Genomic DNA, 27,928 nt, shown 5'->3' on the forward strand with positions numbered 1-27,928 from the left:
TGCCGAGAGGTGGGGTGGGCTCTGGGTGTGTGTGGCTTTGCCTCTGTGTCCCATGCCGGCCGAAGGCCACCCCTGCCCATCGCCTGCCCCATCCCTGCGCACTACAGAGAGGAGGCGGGGAGAGGGGGAGGCATGACCGCCCCCTTCTCGCTCAGCCCCAGGTATAAAAATCTGTCTCCATGGTTCAGCCCTCAGCATGGGCTCCTCTGGTTCCCAAGAAACCCCTTCCTCCCTCTGCCCCCCCCACGCTCGACCTGGCAGAGGTGGGCGGGGCCAGCCCTGCGCCTTCTTTGGGTGGGGGAGGGTCTCCAAAGCCCAGAGCACACATCCAAGCTAGACAGGTGTGCGGACTTCCCCGCCCCGGGATCCAGGGGGTCCCGAGTCTCCCAACCACCAGCCTTCTCCCTCTTCCACCAACTGCAAGCCACGGGCCCCTGGTGGGACCCAGAGGCGCCAGCCGTGGCCTCCCCCATTGGGCAGCATGGCCTTGGTGACCAGGGCCGGGTCCGGAAGAAGATGCGTGGTCTGGCGAGGCTTGTCCCCTGTGAGGTGACGGAGGATGGCCTGGAGGTCAGGAGAGAAGGTTCTGGTTTGATGGGTAGGGTGAGGCCCCTGTCCCAAGCCAAGGGGCCTGGTAGTCAACGACGAACCCGCCCCCGCCCCCACCAGCCCCTCCTGGCTGCGTTTCTCAGGCTGACCATTGGGGTCCCTGGACCACCTTTCTGGGCCTCTGGATCTGGACGTGGGGACAACTTGGGCCCTTCCCAGACGGGGCTAAGAGGGACCTTGAGGATCTCCCAGGTGACAGCAGAGCGCTCCTGGGCTTTGTGACCGAGGAGTTTCTGATGCCACTTCCTGAGTGAACCCCAGGGGGATGGGGGGGTAGGAAGAAACCCCCCAGTAGATCTGTGTCCCCTGTAAGTGGGGACAGGGGACCCGCCGGTCCTGGCGGTCACAGCCGCTGGGAAATGGAGCACCGGTTGGTTTGGTGAGCAGAGCTTGGGGGGGCGAGGATAATGGAGTCTCCCCCCACCTCACACCCCCAAAGATGGGAGCTTTGGCTTTTTGGGTTTTCCGAGATGCTGTGCTGGGAGAGGGCTCGGCCGGGAGGGGACAGTAGCCTCCCTTGAAAGGGGCTGCGAGGCCCTCAGCCAACCAAGATGGCCCCGGGGAGGGGGGTCCTGGGGCGAGAGGCCCGGGGGTCTGAGGGCAGTTGAGCCCCACTCCCTGCTCTAGATACCTCCCCCCCCCCCCCCCCCCCGCCCCGCATCCCAGAGCTCCCCCGGCTGGTTTTCTTCCTTTCATTTTCAAATTAGAGGCCACGCAAGGGCAAGCTTTTTTGTCTCTCCTGCTCTTTCCTTAAGCCCTGGGGGAAGCCACAGGGCAGCCCCCGCCTTCAGCTTCGCTCCCGGGAAGCCTGCTCCGTGGAGAAGGCCGTGGCCAGGCGGGCGCTGTCGGCCGAGCAGCCACCGTCCTTGGGGCCCACGGCACCAGGAGTGGCCCCGGGACAGCGGGGGGAGGCCTGCGGCCTGGCCCCGGGGCCTCCGGGGCGGGGAGGCAGTTTGAGGCTCTCGGTTCAAGGTGGGACAAGGCCGGGAGCCCGGACAGTGTCGTGTGCTGGGCCCCGCGTGCGCGGTGTCCCGCCTGCGAGTGTGCGAGCACCTCCGCGCCCACCCAGATCCTGGCCAGGGGCCTGGCCCGGCCAGTATTTTGTGGCCCCGGGAGCCTTGTCCCCGCGGGCCGCAGGGAGTGGGGTTGGCAGTATGTGGGTGGCAGGTCTCGCCCGCGGGGCCGCCCCAACTCCCTTGACTCTGTTAAGCCGCTCGGAGGGTGCAGGGGTGTCCCCCGCAGACAGCACTCGCCAGGAGAGGCTTCAGGTGCCGGCGCCCCTCACCTGTGGGGGCCCCTTAGCAGAGCGCGTCCAGCGAAGGCGGAGACCAGGGTGGGGAGCGCGGTTGGTGGAGGAGAAACAGGCCAAACTCGGGTCCCGAGAGAGAGGTCAAGCCCAGTGCATTTTCCGGTCCTCTGCCTCAGTTTACCTCCCCAGAAAACCATCCAGGAAGAACTGAGCAGGGCTGGCTCCCCAACGGGGGCGGGGGGGGGGAGCTGACAACAAACAGAATCCCACGTCCTCTTGCTCTATGCCAAAATTATTTCCGTTATCCTGAGACGGGGGTGAGCGGATGGTGGGTGCGCGACGGGGCTCTGAGGGGCCTCCGCCCCGCCCAGGGCCTCGCCTCGGGGATCTGGCCCTCACCTGGCATGTCCCGGGTCACCAGCAGCCGTAGCAGGGGCGCTTAGATCCGTCCCAAGCTCTGGGGCGAGGGGGAGCACGGGGCCACCCAACGCCCCAGGGCCCTCACGCTTTTACCCTCTTTGTCGAAGACACACAAAACCCTCGAGATTCATGTACTGTATGACGGAGAGAAAAAAAAGTACCTAATGTTCCCCCCAAAAAGACAGTATATTTTGTACTTTGTAAAGTGTTAATTAAAATGGAGACAAAAATGGACGTTGGCTGACCACTGTCTGATTTGGGGCCCACCCGGGTCCGCATCTGCGGTCTTTCCTTTCTCTGAGCCGCGGTTGGGCGGGCTGGTGGCGGGGAGCACAGCCGGGGCGGGAGGGGGACGCCGGGAGGAGGGAGAGCAAGCCTTCCAGCCCCACGCCAGAGTCTGAGAGGAGAGACACCCGCCCAGAGCCAGGGGGGCTGTCGTCGCTGCCTGGTGCCGTGTAACAAGCTGCCCCCAGACCTCACAGCTTCACAAAGGACCGGGGGGGTGTGTGCGCGCGCGTGTCGCGGTGTGCGTGGGCTCGGGATCGGGGAGCGGCTGGAGCCGTTCTGGCTCAGAGCCGCTCAGTCATCCGCGGTCTTGGCCGAGACCGAGGGGTCTGCTTCCAGAGACGGTTTAGTCACACGGCTGGCCGGGCTGGGGCTCCCCGCGGGGTGGAGTTCGCTCGCAGTAGGGAGCCTGGCTTCCCCCAAAGCGGGGGACACGAGGGCCAGGGTAGAAGCCCAGATGGTTTGGAGTTCCCACGCCTCGGAATTCCCGCAGACCCCCCACCACCCCACTCTGTGGTCGTAAAGCCCGGCTCTGGTTTGACCTGGGAGAGACCGCTCAAGGTCAGGGTCTCGGGGGACCGTCTTGGAGACCGGCGACTCCACCCACCACTCCTCCCCAGGCCTCTGGCAGAGGTGGGCCTGGCGGTCGGGGGGCCTGTGGGACAGGACGGAGCTCTTTCCCCAAGCCTGGAGCCCTGCTATGGACAAAACACACACACACACACACACACACACACACACACACACCACACACCCCACCCCACCCCCACCCCCCGCCTGGTTCTGGAAGCCCAGACGCTGATACCTCCACACAGGGCACCCTGGAGGCAGGAGGGAGGGCACCTGCCCGGCGTCCCTCCCACAAGACTCCGGCGTCTGGCTCCTTGCCCTCTTGGCAGGTGGGCGTTGCGGCTGCCCCGACAAGAAAGAGGCCCTGGACCTCTCTAGTATTTTCCACAGAAGGCAGGTGTGAGCAGGGCAGGGCTGAAGACCCGTGTCCCCATTTAGGCCCACCCCACCTCAGCCCTGCCACCCTGAGCCCCAGGAAGCTCTGCTGCTATGAGGGCTTCTCCCTCTGGGGTCTGCGGACCGAGCGCCCTCTCAGGCCGTCAGAGGACACCCGGGAGTCAGGACATCCGTGGGGACTCAGGTGGCCGCCGCCAGGAGGGTCAGAGGTGAGGGGACAGAAGCAGGGACACCAGGGGAGAAGACAACTGTGGAGAGGGTCTGGCGTGTGCCAGACGCACTCCAGCCAGCCAGGCAGATGGAGCCCGGCTGCGAGAACCTGGGTCGTAAGACGCATCCAAGGCCGTCCCTTTCAATGTCCTGGTTGCTGTGTCCAAGACCGAGGTAGTGGCTGGGCCCGAACCTTGGGTGGGAGGCTTGAAACCACTCCGACCTTCAACAGAAACCCTGCCCGGCACCATCACGTCCTGGCTCTGAACACCAGGCTGGTGGCACCAGGAGGCATGAGCTGGGCCTTCCGGGGCACGCACCCTCCCTGAATCGGCAGGTGCCGTAAGATTGCACGGGGACGGATTTCTGTTCTCCACCGCCGGGGGGACGGTACACGGCCCGGCCAGGAGTTTCGGGAAGGAAGACGACAAGTCATTTCCTCTCTCAAGTTTACGGAAGATCTTTCGTGGCAAGTGAAGGAGCCGGTTCTCCACGGAGAAATGGAGGTAACGTGAGCCCAGGAGATGGTCCCGGGGCTGCTCCCCCAGACACAAGGTCTATGGGGCCTGGCTAGGTCCTACGGCCTCAGCTCACAGCAAGGACTACTCAGTGACCGTTTCACTCATTTTTTTTTTTTTAAGATTTTTATTTAGAGAGAGCGAGCATGAGCAGGGGGAGGGGCAGAGGGAGAGAATCCCAAGCAGGCTCCATGCCGCCCGTGTGGAGCCCAACGAGGGGCTTGATCCCACAACCCTAAGGTCATGACCTGAGCTGAAATCAAGAGTCAGACGTTCAACTGACTGAGCCACTTAGGGGCCCCCTAAAGATTGTATTTTTAAGTCATCTCTACACCCAACATGGGACTCGAACCCACAACCCGAGCTCCACGGACCAAGCCAGCCAGCCGCCCCGACCGTTCCCCTTCCTGCAAAGCCCCGACACGGCCAGCCCCATTCCCCGACTCTGCTGGTCTCCACGGCCCACGTAAGCAGCACCATACGCTCCGTTTGGCTTGTTGTGTTTCGCCTCCCAGAACGCAAGCTCCGTGGGACCTGCTTCCAGGGGCGTCGTCCCCGAGTGCCCCAGTGTGACCGACAGCAGCTGCCACGCGGGGGACAGAGTATCTGTTGAGGGAATGAGTCAGAGGAAAGGGGGTGCGGCCACAGGGCGAGACCCCGGCGGGGTGACCCGGTCGTCGTTTTCCCCCAACGAAACCGTGGGGAGGAGACTGTGCAGACACGCCGTTTTCAGGCAGGGCTGTCTTCTGAAGTATTTGTCACTGGCTTCTAGTTGTCACTTTAACAAAAGCCTTGTTTTTGTGAGCGAATCTCTAAATGATCAAGTAAGATTAAAAAAAAAAAAAAAACCTCTTCAGTGCTCAAAAATAAAAAGGCAGAAAATAGACTTTATTCCAAAAGAGATTTTCCAAAGATGTTTTTAAACGAAAGGCCAAGTTGATGTTACTCCCGCAACTGTTTTCCACGATTTCCGGGTCTCTTCTCCGGGGCTGGCGCTCCAGCCAAGCTTCTGAAAGCAGGGGGTGTTCGGTGCACAAGAACCTGGCCTCGCTCTAACTTCTCCAAGCTTCTCAGCCCGGCTCCCGCAGACAGGCAGGGACTCGCCCTGACGCCCACACGCCCACCACGAGCTCTGCTGGGGTCGGAGGCTTACGGAACCCCTCCCGGCCACTAGAGCCATCAGGCAACCTTCAAGCACAGACAGAACAGCGTGGCGTAGAGCTAAGCTACCCCAGACCAGCTGCTCAGGTCAGATGAGACACACAGCCCCAGGCCCCTCTCGCTGGTGCTTGGCCGGATGAGGACAGCCATCCGTGGTGATGCAGCGGGTCCCACCCTCGGCCAGAGAGGGGCCTGAGTCCCGAGACTTCCAGTACGTTCTTGCTAAGGGCACCGGCAGAGAGCATCACGCGTCACAAGGGGTCTGGGTCCTCTCTGACCCCCGGCAACAGCCCTGCTGGGGGGCTCTGCCAAGCAGTCCAAGGGGTTCTGAGGCCAGGTTCCAGGGTCGAGCTTCAGATGAAGGACTTGGCCAGAGTCACCATGTGGTCCACACCGCACGCCACATCCACGGGCTCCCCAGGCATGGTCACCTGCAAAACAAGACCCAGCACAGCGTGAGAGGACATGGTTCGGAAGCCACCCATCCTGGGCCTGAGCCCGGCTCTGCCTCTTGGTGACCTGACCCATCCGAGCCCAGCAGGGCAGTTCCGACAACCGTGCAGTCACCCGGCGTCCCACCCAGCCGACGGCAGACGTGACTCTTCCTACCTGCCCGTCGCAGAGGCTACCAGAACCCACAGCTCCCACAGAGACTACTCAGCCCTGTGGTCAACACCTGTTCCCAAGCCAGGGGCTCGGTGACCTTTCCTGGGGGTCGCCCCATGGTTCCTGGAGGTCAAGGAGCCCCAGCTCCCGCAGCCGGGGTCCGCTCTGGGAAGGAGGTCCCGGCCGGCATCTGCGGCTGTGCGCGCCGTCAGCCTCAGCCCCGGGCCAGCTGTTGCCTGCACGACGTGCATCCTCGACGAGGATGGTCTCCTGTGTCGCAGAGGGGGCCACGGGCCCTGCGGGCCAGCCTGCAGCAGCGCCCACCCATGCGGATGGCATGGCCATCTATCATTATCGTTCTTTTCAATAGGTAAGACCCTCTCCTGGGCACATCATAAAATGACATTCAGTGAAAAAGAATTAAAAAGATATGAAATCCCTTTTTTTTTTCTAATTTTATTTTTAAGTAGTCTCTACACCGGCTGTGGGGCTCGAACTCACAGCCCCGAGATCAAGAGTCACACGTTCCGCCCACTGAGCCGCGCGGAGCCCCGGTATCAAGTACCTTTTAGCCCCACCCTGTCGGCATCTGTCCCTTTATTCCCACCTTCCCTCTGAACCAGAAACCCCTCCCCACTGGCTCCCGCCGCCCCCGCAGAGGTCCCCGACACAAGCCGCGGCACGTGTGCAAGATGCTGACTTTCAGGAACAGCTTGCAGGTCCGTGCTCCCGCCCTGCTGAGTGCTCGGACCCTCACAGGACGCTGAGGCTGCCGTGGTGTCCGCACGGATCCGAATTCAGCCTCCGGCCCCGGAGGCTGTGCTCTGCTGGGCAGCCTGACAGCCAGGACCGGGATCTGTCGCAGCCTGTGGAGTTTACTGAGCACAAGACCGGGGAACGGCCGCAGCCAGAGGGCCTGGCCTGAACACCCGGGGGCAGCAGCAGGGACCCGAGCCCCGTGCCTGTGCCCGAGGACACAATTCCATTAAGGGCTCCGGGCCACCAGGCAGGCGCTGCCTGCTCCTCTCCCCCTAAAGAAAGGCATTTAGCGACGCCTACAATGGAAGTCACGAAACAAATCAGCAGCAGCGCCCCAGTCCTTGGGTTCATCACCGAGGCGTGGGGGCGGAACATGTCCCAGTCTGGCCGTGGGAGGGAGAAACGTGCCACCTACGTGATGACAGGCCCAGGTGACCTCCTAGCAACCTCCCTGGGCATCACCGACCCTTCCCGGGGTGGGGGGACTGCTGCCCTCAGCGCACCCGCCCCCACACTGCTGCCCTCAGCACCCCCGTCCTCGGCCCCGAGCTCTGGCCGCGAGACCCCCAGCAGAGGAACCCCCTGGCCCCGACTGGCTGGCCTCTGCGCCCCCTCGGCCCCCGCGGTCCCCACTCCCCTGAGTGCGAGGGCTCTCGGTCTCTGACGATCTCTGAACGGAGTCCAAGATGACATTGCCCTCGGCCACACGTGCCCTGTGTCGTCCTCCCGTGAAACAAAACGACGAAACACAGTGAGTCTTCCAAACCCATCCGCACTCGCTGCATTCTTGCAAAGGGAAACCCAGTTCCGAAACCCACGCCACACCCGGCCCGAAGGGCTCTTAACAGGCTCTCGCAAGTCTTGAGCGCTGTCGGAGCAGGACCGTCCCTCTTCACCACGAGTTCTCAGCCGCCCCCCTCCGCGGAGAAAGGCGGGGGTGGAGGGGCTGAGAAGGAGCCCTGAACAGCGGCGCTGGCTGCTTCCCGACCTGGCTGCACTCCTTCGCGGCCCCCACACGTCCACCCCCCCCAAGACCTCCCACCCGGGGCCAGGGGCCATGCGGGAAGAGGCCTGGCAGCCGGAGGGGTGGCCAGCCTGCACGCGCCCCAAGCCCACCCGGTCCGACCCGAGGGCACACGGCAAGGGGCGGCAGGGTGTGCACACAGAGCCCCCGGTTCCCGCCGTGGGGCAGCCCCTTGGATTCCTGACGTCAGCGACCACAGGGGCCGGCCGGGGGCGGGGATCGGGGCCCTCACAGGCTGTCCTGGGGAGGGAACGAGAGCAAGGCGCCCTCAGACAGGCAGAGATGTTTGGGCACTTCTGGGTGGTGACAGGGCGGGGGAAGGCCACTCCAGCTCTTGCCCTGGTGGCCTGATCCCGCAGTGCCGCAGGGAGGCTGGAGGGGGCCCCACAGAGACTTGGGGGCATGTCCCAGCCTCCCCCCCACCCCGCCCCGCCAGCTCCAGGGCCCTCGCACAGCCTGGAACTCAGGCACCAGGGGTCAAAGTCAGACACCCCAGAGTCTGACTCTGGGCCCTGCCTCTTACTGGATGAGTGGCTTTGAAGAGCTCCCTGACCGGCTCTGAGTGTCCGTGTGCGGCTCGACAACCTCCAGGAAAGCTTCTGGAAAGAGAGGTTGGAGTCGGGGGTGGGGGCGCGGGTGTCCCTCCCTGAGCCTGCAGAGGGTCAGGGCAGCCCGGGCCCTGTGAGTCTGCGAATAACCAGTCAGTGCTGTTGCAGGAGCCACAGACAGGGCTTTCCTCTTTTCTCTCCCCTTCCTGGAATACTTTTAAAGTGACAGAACGGTTCCCCCACTGAAGATTAGTAAGAAAATACAAATTTTTTAAAAATAAAAATCACAGGGCGCCGGGGTGGCTCAGTCGGTTAAGCATCTGAGTTCGGCTCAGGTCGCGATCCCAGCGTCCTGGGATCGAGCCCCAAGTCGGGGGGGGTCCTCGCTCAGTGGGGAGCCTGCCTCTCCCTGCCCCCCTCCACCCACTGCGCCTGGGCTCGCTCTCGTTATCTCTCTCTCTCAAATAAATAAATAAAATCTTTAAAAATAAATAAAATAAAAATTAAAATCACGTGTCATTAGAAAAAAAAAAAAACACCAGAAAGGAAGTACAAGAGAACAGGCTGGAAATAAGATCCCACTACCCAGCACGAGACGAATCTGATCTTTAAGGACTCCAACCCCGTTGATCCCAAACCCAGTTCCTGCCACCGCCATTGCCCAGAGCCCGGGCTGGCAGCTCTGGGCCCGCGGAGCACGGCGAGGGCCAGGCCCTCAGCACCACGCCGGGAGGCGCCCCCCACCCACCCGCAGGCAGGGCTCCACCAAAGTGCCAGGGGGAGGGCAGCGGTTTGACAGGAAAGCAGCTGTCAGGGGGACGGCCTGGGGTGTCCCTCCCTGACAGCAGGGGTGCAGGGAGCGACGTTCCCAGAGGCCACCTGGTGAGTGAGGAGTCCGTGGAGGGGGGCTCTGGCCTGAAAAGCAAATGCGGCCTTGGCACCTGGGCGCTTCCCCCCACAGCGGGCACCACCCCCCCGGCCGTTTCAACAGGACAGTGCCAAGATTCCGAATCTTAATGCCTGGCTGATCTTCACTGTCATCTGGGGGGAAGGCAGGCAGGAGGGAGCCCCCCACACCCGGCACAGCGGTACGCGTCCAAACCCCAGCCACTCGGCCACTTCCCCCAGCGAGAAGTGAGGATCCGCCACGAAAGCGAGTGGGACCTCTGCGTCACGGGCGTTCCTGTCACCTGTCCTGACCCCCACTGTCCACCAAGCAATGGTCCATCCATTCCTCACCCGCAAGGGGATCCCAGGCTCGGGGACGAGCAAGAAGGCCCGGGCCAGCCCGTGCCCCACTCCGGCGCACCACCGTTCTTTCTAGCGAGCAGAAAGCCCCGTTCTGACCTGGTTTCCTAGGGACGGCGCCTCTAGTCTTTGTAAAGGGGGCAGGGCCTGCCGAGGTCACCGGGAACCAGGACAGCCTGCAGCCAAGGGAAACAGCCCCCCCAGAGACTGAGGTGCCTCGAAACGTCTTGCAGAGGGTTTTGGACAAACCCTGGTTTTATTTAAGTTATACACTGCTTCCGCCTTTTCACCTGGGGTTTTAAAAAATGCTCTGCACTATTTCAAAGCACGTTATTAAAACCAACCTTCAAAGAGCCTTGAGCACGTGCACACACGCACGCGTGCACGCACATCTCAACGCAGACTGTCTGGAAGGAAACCCAAGAGACCAGTACCAGCGGCCTCCGGGACAAGAGACGGGAGACTCGTTCTTTGTAATATCTCTGGTACCACGTGGTACATACGGTCTGTATGCAAAAATACGAACCGCTTTTTTTCCCTAGGAGAGCTTAGTAAACCACACTGAGATAAGCTACAATTTAGAAAAGAACCTTTTTCCCCTTTAATTTTGCAATGAGCCTTTTTTTCTTTTTTTTTTTTTAAAGATTTTATTTATTTATTTGACAGACAGAGATCACATGTAGGCAGAGAGAGAGGGGGAGGCAGGCTCCCCGTGGAGCAGAGAGCCCGATGTGAGGCTCGAGCCCAGGACCCTGGGATCATGACCTGAGCCAAAGGCAGAGGCTTAACCCACTGAGCCACCCAGGCGCCCCGCAATGAGCCTTTTTTGTATAATTGCATCCTCCCCCTAAGGAAAGCTTTTATTTTTTTACTTTGGTGGCCGTGGCAAGGCCCTATGAATATTAAACATCCTTTCTTTCCAATTTGCTATAAAACTTTCCTCCGCACAGGCTGTAAACAGCTCCCGGCGCAGCAACTTCGATGTTTCCAATCTTTCCCTCTCAGGGACCCCAGGGCGCCCGGCCTGCATGTGGCCTTCTCCTTGCAGAGCCGCTGGTGTGCCTCTGTTTCCCCACTCCACCTGCCCACAGATGGCCTCTGACGAGGGACTAGAACCCTCGGCCCGCCTGCTCCCCTCTCCGACAGGCCCCTCACCCAGCAGGCCGCGGGACAGAGCTGAGGGCGGTGAGCCCAGGGAGCTAGGAGCCCTCCCTGGCTCCTCACCACGACGGGGCCTCCCCTGGAGCCGCGGGGCAGGAGGGGACAGCCGGGACCTGAGAGGGGGCACCATGGCCAGCTGCACGCTGGGGGAGCCCCGCGCCCCGGGCGCACCCTCAAGCCCGCCCGGCGCAGCCTTACCCTCCACGGGAAATACTGGTCTTCCAGCCGGCCGATGCCCAGGCACCCGCGGATGTTCTTGCCCCACACAAACAGCTCTCCTCTGTCTGCAAAGAAAGGAAAATGGTGCGTGGTTGGGGCTAGACCAAGAGCAAGTCTCCAGGAGGAGGGTCATGAGAACAGGCTTTCTAGACCAGGGACCAGGAGGGCCCAAAGTCAGATTTCAATTTCCACCCGGCCTTAATGCTCTCCTTTGAACGGACGCGCGCTGCGCCTGTCACACGGGGGACGGGCACACATGCGGAGCTCTGAGGCCAGCAGCTCCGCACAGCCTGCGCTGCTCGCCCCTTCTGCACACCCCCCCCCCTCCTCAAAGCCCGGCAGCCGACCCCCTCGGGCCCGAGTCACACCCCGACAGAGTGAGAAGCAGGATGATCCATCATTCCTTATCTGGTTTCCATATCTCGGGACCATGTGGTCCCGAGATATGCAGTGACCAGTGCCTCTTTGGGCCGGCTCTACGTCCGTGTGCCAGGAGCTGGGACAGGGCCGTGACTGACCACGCACCGTCCCTGCCCGCACGGGGCTGCGGCGACTCAAAGAGCAAGACCTAGACAAGGGAGCAGACCTCACGGTAAAAACGGATGTTCACCAATTGTATAAAGTGCCGTGAAGGACGGCCCGGCAGACTGAAGGCAGAGGGGGGCCCTGGAAATGCCCACCTGCAGGACAGACCCCCAGCCTGGGCAGGGCACCGCCCGCAGCCCCGCCTTTGCCACAGATTCCCGTCCACGCCAGCTGGGGGCGCTCCTTGGCACAGAGACCCTATTCCTGGCAAAAGGCTGTGGTCACAGGGAATAGAAGAAAAGCCATGGAAAAGGCAGGACTACAGTAACCCGGGCTGATTAAAAAGGAAACCCCTTTGTTCTGAGCTGCCAGAGCCCTCTGATCTCACTGTCCTCCTTGGTCCCCCCCTCAGATCCGAGCCTTTCGACAGAACAATTCAGTCTGGCCCCCGCTCCGGAACGAGAGCAGACCTCGGAGTAAACGGCCACCGCCAGCCAACCCCCAGCTGGCCGGAGGCAAATGCGGGGCCCACAGATGGGGCCGAGCTCCAGCTCTGACGCTGCCCGGACTGAGGGACCGCAACCGGCACGTGGAGGGCGGCCACCGGGCCCTGGGGAAAGTCAACGGGACCCACAGTGGCCACACGGCCTGACAGCAAACAGGAAACAGTCCACCCCAGTCGAACACGTCATAGGGACTTCCAAGCATGCGACTCTGCACGCCGTGTAAGCCCGGAAACGCCCTGGAAAATACACCTTCGTTACCCCCAGAATTCGGCCGCATGGCTTCTTACGGGCTCAGGCAAAACGGCTTCAAAAACCTGCCATGACTCAGGGCGACCCAAACTCACCGTCCCAGCCCGGATGTTCCCAAAGAAAACAATTACTTCCCATGAAATGTGATTTTAAGGAAACCACGAATCTACTTGAGAACCACAACGGGAAACGAGCGTAGTTCAGCCTGACCGATCACGTCCCGACAGGGGCAAACCGATCCGGCAGCACTCATGGAGGCGGCATAACAGACGCGGCGACACACCAGCCAGAGGGTCGCCGAGCCGCGGGATCCTTTATGGCTCTGGAGTCTGGCAACACTCGGCGAAAACCTGCGTCTCGGCCTTGCCTTTGATCCCGCAGGAGGACTTGGGCAGCCTGACCCCCGCGAGACCGCAGGGCGGGCTCCCAGACCCACCTCCTGCCGCCCCTTTCGCCTCCTGGTCACCCACTGTGGATTCACCAGCCCGCGGCTGGCGTCCGCCGGCACCCCGACATGCTCGACCCTCTCCCGCCGCCAACAGGTGTCCTCACGGGGAAACTCGCTTTACCACTGGCCCAACCACAGATCCAGTGAACTCTGGGATGAAGAGGAGACGCACATCGTACGACCTCAAGGCCAAGCACCTCGAGGCTTAGCCGCCCTCCTGAAGGTAAGTAAGCTCGGCCAGCCCCCAGGGCCGCACGGGCCAGGCCACTCACTGGTCAGGGCGGCAAAGTGGCTGAGGCCACATCGGATGAGGGAAACATGGACTCCCGGGTTGAACTCCGTCAGGCCGAAGAGACTGGGCGGGATCACCTCGGGAAGGGCACTTTCCACGAGGTTCGGTCCTTTCCCAAGAATTCCGTAGCCCCAGACGAAAACATGTCCTTCTCCTGCATTAGAGCAAACACCACGGTCAGTGGGGCGAACCGAGCGCAGCCTGCCCTCCCTGGAAATTCAGATCAGGCCACCAAAATCCCCTGTGTCCACGTGGATGGGTTTTCCCCCCTCCTTGCTTGTCAAGAACACACGGACAGAGATCTAAAATCACGTTTCTTCTCTCCCTCTTTCCAAGTCTTGCTTGTGGCAGACGTCTAGCCAGCGAACCCTGCTCAGGACACGAGCTTCCCACATCTGGAGCTAACCGGGACGGGCCCGGGGCGCCAGCCACCCAGCTGCCCGGTGAGCACAGGGGAGGCTCGGGACGGTTTTCCCCACCCAGATGTTCTGCATTTCACACCGACAGCAGGAGCAAGCCAAGAACACAACCAATCTCTGGCCACATTCCTAAAAGTCTCAGAAATGAGTATCTTGGTCATAGAAGGTTTACTGCTTCCCACCAGTGCCTGACATTTAATCTCATGGGCACAGGCCTTGGGATCCACACCTGATGGCTCTCCTCTCTGCCTAGTGTCTTCGGGCACAGCCTCCCTGGGGAAGACGGGGCTGAGTCTCTGGCCCACGGGGAGGGACAGGGAGGAGCAGACCCCAGAGGTCGGCTATCATTACTGAGGTTAGAAGGACTCAGTCCCGCTGCTGTTTGTCTGTATCTGAATCATGGCTCTTATCCTCTGTCAAGAACGTCACCCTCACCGTCTATGAAACTGAGCCCAGGCTAACCAGACCGCCCACGGCCACGCTCCCTTCCCTCCCTCGGGGTGAGGGAGGCAGCCGCGACTCCAGTGGACCCTGAGCCATCCCCCCATCCAACCCACCTCCAGCTTCCCAACAAACCGCGCGCAGGAGGGTCTCACCATTTAACACGGCACAGCCCGTGCCGCCGCACGCGGCCTGCTTCACCTTCCCCACTCCCGAGAAGGGTAGGCACCGGGGGACGTTCACCTGAATCAAAACCAGAGCCACACTATTAGGAAGACACACCAGTGAGAACGCGGCAGTGCTCTGTCTCGTATACAAAGCAGTAAGTCCCCGGTCGTTGACTCAATCTCCAAGGCCTTCCTGAACGTCCAAGATACACTAAAGACCTAACCAGGTGCTGGGGATTTGACAGGAAGGAACCGACTTGGTCCCTCTCCCCGAGCGGAGTCCGGTGGAAAAGGTAAGAGGCCGGCCAAAATGAACCCAAAATTAATTTGCACTGAATGCAATGAAGGAGAGTGAGTGTCAAGGAACCTGATCTAATTTGGGAGGAGCGACCGAGAAGGCTTCATGTTATCCTGGGACCCGAAGGATGAGTAGGCGTAACTAGGCAAGGGGAGAGGCCACCCCAGAAAAGAGCTGGCAGGTACACAGGGAAGGGGGTGAGCGGGCCACCTCCAGGGAGTCTGACCAAGGTCAGAGAGGCTGAAGCAGGGGCATGGGGGGGATGCAGAGACCAGATCGGCTGGAGGTTGTGGGCCACGGTTAGGGACTGGTGTAGCTCCTGAGCACAAAGGGGAGCCAGCAGGGGTACTAAGGAGACGAGCGGGATTTCCAGAGGCAACGGGAGGGGACCCGGGACACAGCAGAGGACCAGGGTGTGGGGGATCCACAGTTCGCTGCGCCCAGAGATGGCCAAAGGGAAATGTCTTCGGGGATGCCCCGAAGAGTGGTCTGGGTGGAGAGCAAGAAGCCCACACAGGGCGTCTGCAGGTGGAGGCCACACGGGTCAGGGAGGACAGACGGGACCAGTGGAGAAGGGGACGCTGGAGCCATGGGGAAGGCCAGGAGGAGGAGGGCTCCCGAGAAGGCGGGAGGAGACAGGACCCCGACGTAGAGAGAAAACTGGCGTCACCGGGGAGGGAGATGCTGTCCGCGTGCTAGAAGCGAGCGGGCCTGGGCTGGAGGGTGGAGAATTCAGAGTGGGAAACTGAGGACACACATATCTGATAGCACGTTTTCCCTATGAATCGGGGACCAGATCTGCTGAGAACAAGAGACACGAGGGTCAGGGGTTTGGGTGCTCTGGTACGACGCCCCGGCAAAGCCCGAGGAACACCCCAGCACGGAGACGCCGGAGACGCCCCACGGCTGTCCGAGACAGGGTGAGGCTCAGGCCACGGTCAAGAGTCCCAGCTGCGGTGGCTGCTCCCAAGAAGGTTCCCGTGATCCCCCCTCCTGCTAGTCGCACCCACGCGGCCCCCCCACCCTGGTGTGGGGCCGGACCTCGTGACCGGCTTCTAAGGAGCAGAGCACCCGTGAAAGCCAGGGGAGGTCACTGCCAAGATTAAATGATAAAACGCTGGCTTCCGTCTCGCTGGCACTCTCACGCTCCCTCGTTTGCTCGCTCTGATGAAGCCAGCTGCCGTGGTGGGAGCTGCCGCGTGGAGAAGCCCACGTGGCCAGGAACCGAGGACGGCTGGGCCAACAGCTAGTAGCTGGCTCACCACCAGCGAGAAACCGGGGCTCCAGTCCAACGGTCCACGAGGACCTGCGTCCTGCCAACAACCGCCGGGGTGGTCCTGGAAGCAGAGCCTTCTCCCGCCAAGTCCGAAGATGACTGCAGCCTTCGAGGGACGAGGGCCAGAGGACCCGGCTGAGCCCCCCCTGGATTCTGGACCCACAGGAACTGTGAGACAATCAGTGCGTGCTGGGTGAAAGCACGAAGTGTTGGGGTGCGGTCACCTGTCATGCCGCGGTAACAGTGCCACCAGCCTGGGTCTGTCCCCATTGGGAAGCCCTCGGGAGATGCTGTTCTCAGGACCTGGGAGCAGGAAGAGCAACAATTTTCCTGAACGTGTTATTTGTTTCTCTTATAGAAACAATGAATCATTTGATTGGGCGTGTTTTCTTCTCCACTTTGGCTACTAGGAAGCTCAGAACCGTATCTGCAACGGCTTCTAGCCACTGGGCCGGACTGCAGGGAAGGCTTCTCCTCATCCTGTTCTCTGGCTTTAGTTTTCCTCTGGGCTGATCTCTTTACGAATACATATTTAAGGGGAACCTGGAGGCGTAGTCAGTTAAACGGCCGACTCTCGATTTCAGCTTGGGCCGTGATCTCAGGGTGGCAGGATCGAGCCCCATGTCAGGCTCCGTGTGCGGCTGGGAATCTGTTTGAGATTCTCTCTCTCTCTCTCTCTCTCCCTCTCCCCCTGCCCCTCCCACTTCTGCTCTAAAATGAATACATAGCTCTTTAAAAAAATACGTATTTTAAACCTTCTGCATGTTGTCAGAAGTCTGATGGTATTAAGGAATAAAGTATATTTTTTAAATAGTCTTTACCTTTTAGAGATACATATGGAAACTTTTATGGATAAAATATGATGTCTGGGATTTACTGCAAAATAATCCAGGGCAGGGGCGCCCGTGTGGCTCCGCCAGCTGCACATCTGAGTCCCGGTTTCAGGTCAGGCCATGAGCTCAAGGTCATGAGATTGAGGCCTGTGTCAGGCTCTATAATCAGCCGGAGTCTGCTTGACATCCCTCTCTCCCTCTCTCCCCCTCTGCCCCTTCCCACCCCCATGCATATGCTCTCTCCCTCTCAAAACAAAACAAAACAGAACAAATTCAGGGCAGAGAAGCAGATGGCAACAAAAACTGGCCACTGGGGATACAGGATTATTTTTTTGTTGGGGGGAGGAAGGTAAAGAAAAAGTTCTGGAATTAGAGGGCTGCACGACTTGTGACTACACTAAAAACCACTAAATTCTATACTTGAAGAAGGTGAATTACATCTTGGGTTTTTCAGGGCTGTTTTTGGTTTGGGGCCATTAGCTGAGAACTGCTGAATGCGGGTGAGAGAGAGAGGTTCTTCATCAGTGGAGTTTTTAATTTTTATTTCCAATTCCCCTTCATGTCTAAAATCCTACTGTATTGTACTGATGGTGGCTCCCTTCGGTGAGAAGGCGGGGGCGGTGACAGGGAGGCCACAGGCAGTGGCTTCTGACGTCCTATGCGTGTCCTACTGCCGGGGGTGGGCGGGGGGGAGCAGGTGCACCCCAGCGATCTATGTGCTGTACGTGGCACGTGCGTTACCCTGTAACAGGAAACACATGGCGACACCATGGGAGCTCACACCCCCTCCAGGCTGGGGCAGGGCACACAGGCGCCCCCATCAGCCTGCTCTGAACCAGAACTACTGCATCGAAGGCTTGATAACGATGGCTTTGAACCCCAGCAGCCTTACAGGTGGTCGGGCCTAAACAGCACTTCCCACGTCACACTTTGCTGAAGAAGCTCTTTTCTATCAAGATATGCTTATTTATTTGAGAAAGAGAGAGAGAGAGCACGTGCGCACGCACACCGGCAGGGGAGGGGCAGATCTGCAGCAGAGTCCTGGCAGGGTGCGGAGCCCAACCTGGGGCTCCATCCCACCACCCCAAGACCATGACATGAGCAAGGGTCGGACACCCAACCAACCGAGCCGCCCGGGCGCCCCAGAAGAACGTCTTATAAACGCCCGTGACCCTCTGCGTTTGCCAAGCTCCCAGGCCCCGCCGTGCGCGGCCCCGTACCTGTGTGGCATCGGTGACGGCGGCCAGCTGCAGGTACTCCGAGTTGCCCCATCCGAAGAGGCCGCCCTCGGCAGACACGGCCAGGCAGCAGTCACCGTAGGTGGCCACCTGCACGACGTTCACTCCGGCCAGGTCCCCGCCCAGCTTGGTGGGCACGCTGGTGATATTGTAGTGACCCAGACCTGCCGCAACGGCGAAGCGTTACTCCCAGTCCCGGACTCTTGGCAAAGACACTTCCACGGGCTTCCTACGCGCCGAGCACAGTTTTAAACGCTTTACGAGCATCAGCTCGGCAAGGCTAATCTGTTCCTCTCCGTACTCTACAGCTTCCTTCTCCACGCTCTCTCAGAGGAGGAAGAAACAGAAGAGTGAGTGTTTATTTTTAAAACTCTGGAGACTTTCTAAGTCTGACTCAAGTTAGAAACGTTTACGAGACAGAACAGCACGACACAATGAGGCCAGGGGACCCTATAGGAATACACACATGGACCTTTGCAGCCAGCGATCTCTAATGCACTGCTGGGCTTACCAGAAAATTAAGGAACTCTCCCAGAGCCCATACCACCCCAGCTCCCCATGTCCCCCCACCAAAATAACAGTAAGCCGGAACTGGCCCCCTGGCGTGGCGGACAGCAAACAGGAGAAAAGGCAGGGTGGCCAGACGCCCGTGGGACAAATGGCACCATCCACACTGACGGAAGGGGAGCCCTGGCAGCAGGACCAAGGCAGAACGCACACCCCAGACTCCCCCTTTAAACCAGGCTTTGCAACGGGACCCAGCGCAGCATCAGACTTGCAGCACCCCCTTAGCGACAGACAAAAGCGAACCTGAGTCCTCTCCGAAGAAAAGCATCTCCATTTAGGCCCCTCCAGTTTCCACAAGGTCAATTCAATGAAACAGGAGCCCCCGGTCAAAAGCTACTCAACCCATAAGGAAGGGTTGGCTTGTGCCAAGGCCCTGGGGCCGCAAGAGGCGGCCGGCTCCAGGAACCGACTGCAGGGGCCTGCAGAGCTGGACACCAGGCCCAGCAAGCAAGAGCAGGGAAGCCAGCTGTCCCCTCCGACGGCTCGCTTCTGGAACGGCACCGGGAAACTGTTAACCATGGTCATCTCCAGAGAGCGGGGCTTTCGCATCTCCCCTGATTGCTCTCTGGGCTGTTGGGATGCATCTATCAATGAGCTTCTTATTTTTGTGAAAAGCTGATTTTTCAAAAATGACCCACAGCACAATTTTAAAAATAAAGAGAACCTTCGACTTTACAGATACCGAAAAAACGCACGTGAAAATACTGGCACAGGGATGGAATCAGCACACTTAAACGGACAGTATTTGTTGCTGGAGAGCTTATGGCCACCGTGGTAACTTCTGTACGTGGCTAAGGACAGTACAGGCTGGTACGATGTTTAGAAAGCAACCTAATAATACACTCTGAAAACGCAAAAATATTCTATTCTTCTGATCCACTCCTGGGAATCCAACCTATGGCAACAATCCCCAAAAAGAAAAAGGGTGTGTATACATGAGAAATGTCATATCTTCAATGACCAATGTGGGGCTGCCCCCTGTCCCCCCCACCCAAAAATGTACCTCCTGACAACAGGGTAATGATTAACTAATGATTTGGTAAGTAATGAGTCATTTATCTTACGGTAAATGAGCTTGATGCTGTATCGCACAAATTATTAAAAACGCAACTGTGAAAACGGTACCGACAAAATTTAAAAGAAAAAACAAGCACGTAAAAATCACACCCATGCTATTATCCCAATGTAAAATTTGTACACGTATGAACAAGACCAGGAAGGAAACACGAGACCGAGAGCAAAGGTGATCTCACGTGGTGGGGGTCTTAGGGAGGATTTATACAAGACTGAAATCTTAAAATTAAAGGCCCTCCCTCCAGACAAATATCAAATAACAGAAGGATTAAATAAGCAACGTTAATAAAGCTTATCCCTCATTCCTCCCGCTTTTCATCCCATTCTCCTCAAAACAGTTCAAACCGCGCTCCCTTTAGGTGGCCTTTGTGAACCTGTTCGTCTGGAGAGGCATCTAGAATCCTCCACCCAACCCTTTATGGGATGGTTGCCATGGGCGCTGGGCGCGAGGGGAATGAGGCGGGGCAGACTGGCTAGGGTGGTGAGAGAGGGATGAGCCTCAGGAAGGCAGGTGCTCGCCCACAAGAGTCCCAGAGGCCCCACTCCCTAGTGCCCCGTCCCCTGGGAAGGGCCCCCTACCCGTCTGCCCGTCGGCGCCCCAGCCGCAAGAGTAGACTTCTCCTTTGTCCGTCAGGAACAGGCTATGGTCCTGGCCACAAACCACCTGTCAGATGAACAGAAGGGAAGCTGATGAGAAATCCTTGGGAGCCCAGCGTCCCAGTGGACGGACCCAAAGCTCGCCACATACCCTCCCGAGCAGTGAGCCGGCCGGGCCCAGGCGGGCCGCCCCACACGGCCTCCGCGCCTGATTCTTGCTCAGCTCCCTCCTCCATAAGCCTTTCTCTTCCCTGTCCCCCCCCTCGACCTCCCTACCGGCCTCCGATCTTTGTCACTAGCTCCCCATCCACCCTTCTAAGCCCTCGGGCCGCCCCCGCCTTCTGCCATAACCCCTGTCCGACCAGCCAGCCCCGGCCTGTCACCTTCTCCGTGATGCCTTCTCTCCCTCCGTTTCACCCCACGAGCCTGAACAATTCTCCTTCTGCGCTCTCAGGGCCCTTCCTGTAAGCGTCCGCTTAGGTATTTAAGTTTGTATCGTGAGCACGGACCGTGTGCCAGGCTCTGCACCGGGGATGGAAATAAAACGGTGGGCAAGATACGGCCAGCCTGGGACGCACACAGAGCTGGCTTAACCCGGGTCGCCCCCTTACAGTGTCAGTACCCCCAAACCTTACTAAACTCTGTAGCCCCGTAACCTAGTGGAAACCAACACCCTCCTGACCTACAGGAGGCAGGCAATAATTTTCACTAAAATAATTTATTAACTCAGGGACGCCTGGGTGGCTCAGTTGGTTAAGCGGCTGCCTTCGGCTCAGGTCATGATCCCAGCGTCCTGGGATCAAGTCCCACATCGGGCTCCTTGCTCAGCGGGGAGCCTGCTTCTCCCTCTGCCTCTGCCTGTCTCTCTGTCTGCCTGTGCTCACTCTCTCTGACAAATAAATAAATAAAATCTTTAAAAAAAAAAAAAAATAATAATTTATTAACTCAGATAATTGCCCTGACCCATTGGCCGTCACCACCCCCTCCCCCACCTTTCACCCCTGCAAAAACACCTCCAGGGGGGCTGGAGGGCGGGCTCTCAGCATCTCTCTAGGGCGTGTCCTACCTGAACCACCTGTCCATCGAAGTCCTGCATTCTGTTGACTTTGTGACTCTCGCTGCAGCCACAAGCCATTTAGGGAGAAGCAAGAGATACGGTCATGGTAAGCACCGTGTCGTTCTGCCCCTGCCCGTCACCCCTAACTGACGGCCCCCACATGCACACAGGAGTTGTTAGGGAAACTCTCAAGATCAAATATAGGGCAGAGATAGGCCGAGGCAGGAGAGTAAAACAGAACAACACTTGGGTAATTTTTTATTTTTAAATACGCTCCGTGCCCAATGTGGGGCTCAAACTCACAACTCCAAGATGAAGAGTCACATGTTCTACAGACTAAGCCAACCAGGTGCCCCCACTTTGGTGACCTTTTTTTTAAGATTTTATTTATTTGTCAGAGACAGAGAAAGACAGAGAGAGTACACAAGCAGAGGGAGTGGGAGAGGGAGAAGCAGGGCCCCTGCTGAGCAAGAAGCCCCATGCGGGGCTTGATCCCAGGACCCCGGGATCGTGACCTGAGCCAAAGGCAGACGCTTGACCGACTGAGCCACCCAGGTGCCCCCCCACTTTGGTGATCTTAATATACTGCCCGAAATGAGACTTGTACTCAGACCCAACAGCATAGTGTGAGGAAGGAGAAAGGAATTTTTTTAAAGACCAAAATCAATAAGGGTCTAGCTCAATGGATTGAGCATGTGACTCTCGATCTGTGAGTTTGAGCCCCACCTTGGGTGTAGAGATTACTTAAAAATAAAGTCTTAAAAAAAAAAAAAAGATCGAAATAAATGGAATAGAGGAGAATTTTTAAAGTTAATCAATTTGGTAATAAAATAAATAAATAATAAATAAATAAATAATTCAGAACAAGTCAGACGCACCACAATCAACGCTCGACCGCCCTCCCTTCCACCCAGGCACCACACAGAGCTCAGCCCTCAGCGGAACAACCCCTCCACGGCTTTCCAGTGACTTCTCACCTCCCCTCTCAAGCAGGGGGAAGCCTGCCACTTCCTGCTCTCTGGGTCCATCACTCACTAACCACACGGGAAATGTTAAATGCTTAACACGACCTGGGGAAGTCCTTTGGGGAACTCACCTGTAAATTTCGTTTTCGACCACGCTTCTTCCACACTGCCCGTAAGAATTGTTCCCCATGCTGAAGACTGCAGAAAACACCACCAGTGAAATCCACTCCGCGGGCTCGGGGGATCCCGGAATGTCAGGACTGCAAGGGGGTCTCGGAAGTGGTCTTACTCCAACCACTCAGGCTAAGCGCCCGGTTGCCTTCTCGGACACCCCCGGCCTTTGCAGGTGCACCCGTAGGCCAGCTGGGGCCGGGCCCTCCAGCAACGGCCTGGGCCACCCTGCCGGGCCCCTCTGCCTTCCCCTGCAGGCCCTTGTTACAAATTCCACGTTCCGAGACGAGCACCTCCCGGGGAAGGCCCCGCCACCCCCACCCCGGGACGTGTCACTAGAGGTTGCCCTCCACGCCAGAGCTGCTCTGGAAAGGGTTCCTGAACACCACATCTGCCTTTTCCCACGAAGCACGCTTAGCCGGAAAATGAAACTGGGAACATTTAGGCAAGACGGCCTTTCCCTAGAGACACTCGCTCTTCGGGAGAGAATCTGCGCTCTCCGGACTCTGAAAGCAGCCCCCCGGCTGAGGGAAGCGCCGGCCAACAGGCTCCTTTCAGTACAACAGAAAACGCCGTCTACGGGCAGCCCGGTGACTTCATGGCAAAGCGAGCGGGAGGCCTTGCGAAGGCGGCCCGGTGGGCGCCGTCACGTTTACGAATACGTGAGGTTCTCTAAGAATCACAGAGATCAGAGATCACGGGAGAGCCGGCAGGAACCCCCCAACGGTGATCCTGAGCCACGCTACCGGTCTGCTCGGGAAATGCCAGCAGCCTCCCTAGTGACACGTGGTTCCATCAAATCACCCGGTTTCGACCCAAGGGCAGGAAAGGGGCTCCCCCGCTCCTCCATGAACCCGAGAGGCCAGCTCACCTCCCTCGCGGTCTGTCAGGATGAGAGAGTGGGCTCTGCCGCAGGACACCTGCAGCACCCGTGTCTCCTGCGGTCTGTCCAGAGGCAGTGGGACAGGCGAGGGCTCCAGGACATACTCATACCCCCTGGCTGAAAGAAGAACGAGCAGGTTCACGGCGACCCACACTGACCCAGACTGACAGCATTCCCGGCATCAGACCTCGCGCTGTCCAACCCCCACAACGCCCCCCAGAGATCAGAGGGACTCGTCAAGCCACCCGAGGTAGTGGCAGAGCTAAGACTGGAACCCCAGGCCCCGGGCCCGGGCCCGCGGCACCACGCTGCCTCCAATGAGCCTTCCCGTGTCAGTCATGCCATATGCATCCACGGAGAGCAAAGGCAAAGACCCACTACCATTTCCCAGTAAAGCGAAGGGCAGCATGTATTTGAGGACACCGCTCATGTTAAAAAGTGGGAAAAAGAGGGGCGCCTGAGTGGCTCAGTGGGTAAAAGCCTCTGCCTTCAGCTCAGGTCATGACCCCAGGGTCCTGGGATCGAGCCCCGCATCGGGCTCTCTGCTCCGCGGGGAGCCTGCTTCCTCCTCTCTCTCTGCCTGCCTCTCTGCCTACTTGTGATCTCTGTCTGTCAAACAAATAAATAAATACTTTAAAAAAAAAAAAAAAGTGGGAAAAAGAATACATGGGAGCCTTTGCTTGGGTATGTGTTCCAGGAGAAACTGGAAACTGTTAACACAGGTTGTCTTCCGGGAGAAAAACTGTAGGGCTGGGAGGACAGAGGCAGAAAGCAGCCTTTTCTCCAAAATACTCTAGTGCACCTGTGGGGTTCTCAAGTACGCAAATATGCTCTCTAGTCAAAAAAGAAAATTGTAGGGGCGCCTGGCCCTATGCCTGGTAGAGCATAAAACTGGTCATCTCAGGGTCGTGAGTTCAAGCCCCACATTGAGCGTAGAGATTACTTCAACAATAAAATAAAATCCTTAAAATTAAATTTTTCTTAATTCATTGATTAATTGATTATAGTGAGTTCTACACCCAACGTGGGGCTCGAACTCATGACCCTGAGATCCTAGAGTTGCACACTCTACCAACGGAGCCACCCAGACGCCCCTGAAAATTTTAACTTTTAAATAAGTGAGAAAGGGGAAAGTTCTTTAGAAGTCACTCTACGGAAGAACCTTATACTTTTTTTTAAAAGATTTTCTTTATTTGAGAGAGAGAGAAAGATAGAACAAGCTGGGGGGAGGGACAGACGGGAGAGGGAGAAGCAGGCTCCCCACTGAACAGGGAGCCCAACGTAGGGCTCGATCCCAGGACCCTGGGATCAAGACCTGAGCTGAAGGCAGAGGCTTCACCCCCTGAGCCACCCAGGCGCCCTGGAGAGAGCTTTCTATCAGCATGGAGTAACTGCTTTATCACACTGAGATGTTGTGATTCTAGGCAATACCGAAGAAACCAGACCATGGGGGCGCCTGGGTGGCTCAGTGGGTTAAAGCCTCTGCCTTCGGGTCAGGGCATGGTCTCAGGGTCCTGGGATCGAGCCCCGCATCGGGCTCTCTGCTCAGCGGGGAGCCTGCTTCCTCCTCTCTCTCTCTGTCAGCCTTTCTGCCTGCTTGTGATCTCTCTGTCAAATAAATAAATAAATAAAAAGAAACCAGACCATGTTGTTGATGTATACATCCCCCATTGCTACCTGCACAGACCCCTAAGGGCCTGGGAAGCCTTCAATGTATCATGTAAGGGCAATCGGGCCGTAAATACAGCTATCAGGAAGTACAGAGGATGACATTAGACAGAACCACAGCAAACTCCAGACTGGAGAATTCTATAGGATAAACAATGTGATCTCTTTTTTTTTTTTTTTTCCATTTTTAAAGATTTTATTTTTAAGTAACCTCTACACCCACTGTAGGGCTCAAACCCACAACCCCGAGATCAAGAGTCACACACTTCACCAACTGGACCAGCCAGGCGTCCCTATTCCTTTTTTTTTTTTTTCTTCCTTAAGAAAGTAAGCCTTGGGCTCCTGGGTGGCTCAGTGGGTTAAAGCCTCTGCCTTCGGCTCAGGTCACGATCCCAGGGTCCTGGGATCAAGCCCCAAGTCCGGCTCTCTGCTCAGCGGGGAGCCTGCTTCCCTTCCTCTCTCTCTGCCCGCTTCTCTGCCTACTTGTGATCTCTGTCAGTCAAATAAATAAATAAAATCTTTTTAAAAAATTTATAGGGGCACCTGGGTGGCTCAGTGGGTTAAAGCCTCTGCCTTCGGCTCAGGGCATGGTCTCAGAGTCCTGGGATCGAGCCCCGCATCGGGCTCTCTCCTCAGCGGGGAGCCTGCTTCCTCCTCTCTCTCTGCTGCCTCTCTGCCTACTTGTGATCTCTGTCTGTCAAATAAATGAATAAAATCTTTAAAAAAAATTTATAAATCAGGCACAATAAGAGGAACATCTTTACTTATCATCAAAGCCTTTTTTGCCTAAAGGTTCAGTGTTATTACCAAGACGGTTCCAAAAAACATTCGTGTAAGACCCCTTCTATTCCGTTCTGCCAGTCTGGTTTGTGTCATCATATTCTTGAAAACAAAAGGGAGAGCTCCCTCAGACCAATCCCAGGACAGAGCAGCCAAGGTGAGAGATAAACTCACTTTTATCTTTGCGGCTCCGGTGAAATCCAAGCTGGGAATCTTTGTTGAGCCCCATACCCCACACTTTCGTCACATCCTTGGTTTTAGAGGATAACAGCGTGAATCCATAGCCACAGGCAGCAGAGGAAATCTGCAAAAGAGTTCCCATGAAGCATGAGCTCATTTGTGACATCGAGTTTTCTCTGCAATAAATGACAGGTCGTTTGCCCAAAGACCGTATAGCACTGGGGCGCCTGGGTGGCTCAGTCGGTTAAGCGTCTGCCTTCAGCTCAGGTCCTGGGACTGAGTCACAGTTTGGGCTCCCTGATCCTCTCTCTGCCTGTTTCTCCCTCTGCCTGCCACTCCCCCTGCCTGTGCTCTCTAACAAATAAATAAATATTTTAAATATAAATAAATAAAATAAAATAAATAAAAAATAAAAACCATGTTTAAGGTACTAAAAGGCTGGCTGACTCAGACCATCTGTAGAGCATGCAACACTTGATCTCAGGGTCGTGAGTTCAAGCCACACTTGGGGGTAGCGATTACTCAAAAAAATAAATTAAATAATAACTCTAAAACTGTATTACTGGGCTTAAAATGTAAATACATATCACAATAACCCCACAAGGGAGAGAGGAGTTAACAGAGCTTCATTGGAACAAAGATGCTATCGTTTTTTGTTTGTTTGTTTCAGAATTAGGTCACTATCAACCTAACATAGACTGTGAGAATACTGTATTGTAGTAGTGTAATACTGATATTATAATCCCAAGAAAATCCTCAAATATACAGCAAAACACGCAACAAAGGAACTTAACCCACTGAGCCACCCAGATGCTCCCCCAACAAAGGAATTTAAAAGGTACTGTATTTAACGCAAAAGAAGGCAGCAAAGGATGAACAGAGAAACAAAAGACCTACAGAAACAAACAGCAAGACGGCAGATGTGATCCAACCCTATCAGTAATGACATTAAAAGGACATGGATTGAGTGACATCAGTGAAAACGGCAGAGCGACGAGAACACCGGCAAATGCCAGAATCCTTTTTTTTCAGAACCCTGGAAATTAACCAAAGACTTCAAGCGATCTGGGGAATGTTTACTCAAGAAAAGCCGCTGAGTGTCCGTAAGAACAGCAAGCTTTGCGGTTAGAGAATACGAATTTCTTTAATTTCGGCAAAATGCTTTGCAGCGTTTCAACTTGACCTATTCCCATTCCCCTCAGCGAAGCTCTGCGGTAGCTCTGAAAAGGAACGGGTCACGGTGACGGCGCAGGCGGACAGTCTGGCGGCCACTGCCAGAGGAAGAAAAGGGTTTGGAGGAACTTCTCATCTCACCTGTCCGGTGGCTCCCTGGAATACCCCATGCGCGGGGCTCTCCTCCGGTGACCCGACCCAGGTATCACCCAGTGCCAACAGCCTCCTCCCCAGGGCTATTTGTTGAAAACAATCAGCAGCTAATGTTTGACCACTGCAGCTGCCTGAGGTGGTGGTGAACAGCTGGGGCAAGTAACAGGTCAACCAAGAAGTCACTGACCCACTTGACCTGACATCAAGTCCCCCCGGACCATGCCGGAATGCTCATCCCTTTCCAGCACACGTGCAACACTGTCCAGGGCAGGCCACAGGCTAGCCTATAAAACGGAGTCTCAATGCACTTAAAAGGGCTGAAATTAGAGACAGTATATTCTGTGACCACAAGGAATGTAACTGTGACTCCGATGACAACCCCCTGCTCCGGGGTGACGTGCGAATGACGCCCGTCCGGCACAGCAGGGGCACATTTCGGCCACTCGTTAAACGTGAGAGTCGCCCTAACGCCCTCCCCACCCACCCCGGCCTGCAGCCCGCTCGAGGGTCCTCCTCCCCGCCGCTGGACCACCCAGCGTCCCAGCTTCCCGCTGAGGGCCTCGGGGAGCAGCGGCGGAGGCCAGAGGGCGCTACGAAGGGAGAGAGCCGCGGCCCGCACCTTCTGGTCCAGCTCCAGGCGGTAGGGCACCGGCTGGATCCTGCGGGGCGGCCGCGAGCCGGCGCGATGCTTGGGCCCAGCGCTGGGCAGCACGAAGGTGGGCACGCCCAGCGCCCCCGAGAAGCTGAAGCCCCACACGAAGATGCGGTCGGTACGGGTCGCCCGCTCGCCCACGTACTGGAACACCGGGGCGTCCGCCTCGCGCGAGCTCGGCGAGCGCCCGGCCGCCGTCCGGTGCCCTCGCCCCGCCCGCAGCCCCGGTCCCGGTCCGCTCAGCAGCCGCCCCAGCCGAGCCCCGGCCGCCAGCGCCGCCAGCGCCATTCTCCGCTCCACGCCTCAGCGCCTCCTGGGCGCCGCCATCTTGGG

General features: G+C 57.7%; 1 protein-coding gene across 5 annotated transcripts; it reads right to left on the reverse strand.

Moving 5' to 3' along the window:
• Positions 1–5,124: 5,124 nt before the first annotated feature.
• RCC1L (RCC1 like) lies at positions 5,125–27,928 on the reverse strand. 5 transcript variants are annotated; one of them, XM_080830493.1, is made up of 12 exons: positions 27,563–27,928; positions 25,612–25,741; positions 22,978–23,106; positions 22,067–22,133; positions 20,980–21,031; positions 19,896–19,980; positions 17,658–17,839; positions 15,829–15,907; positions 14,019–14,106; positions 12,984–13,157; positions 10,963–11,048; positions 5,125–5,849 (listed from the first exon to the last, which is right to left on the reverse strand). In XM_080830493.1, the coding sequence occupies exons 1-12, from the start codon at positions 27,881–27,883 to the stop codon at positions 5,641–5,643; spliced, it is 1,602 nt and encodes a 533-aa protein (XP_080686619.1). In that variant the 5' UTR covers positions 27,884–27,928; the 3' UTR covers positions 5,125–5,640. The 5 variants fall into 5 exon arrangements, with proteins under 5 accessions (XP_080686619.1, XP_080686622.1, XP_080686620.1 ...); XM_080830496.1 differs by lacking the exon at positions 27,563–27,928 and adding an exon at positions 26,932–26,965; XM_080830494.1 differs by lacking the exon at positions 15,829–15,907.

Source organism: Martes martes, assembly GCF_963455335.1.
Source record: "Martes martes genome assembly, chromosome: 18".
Classification (NCBI taxonomy): domain Eukaryota; kingdom Metazoa; phylum Chordata; class Mammalia; order Carnivora; family Mustelidae; genus Martes; species Martes martes.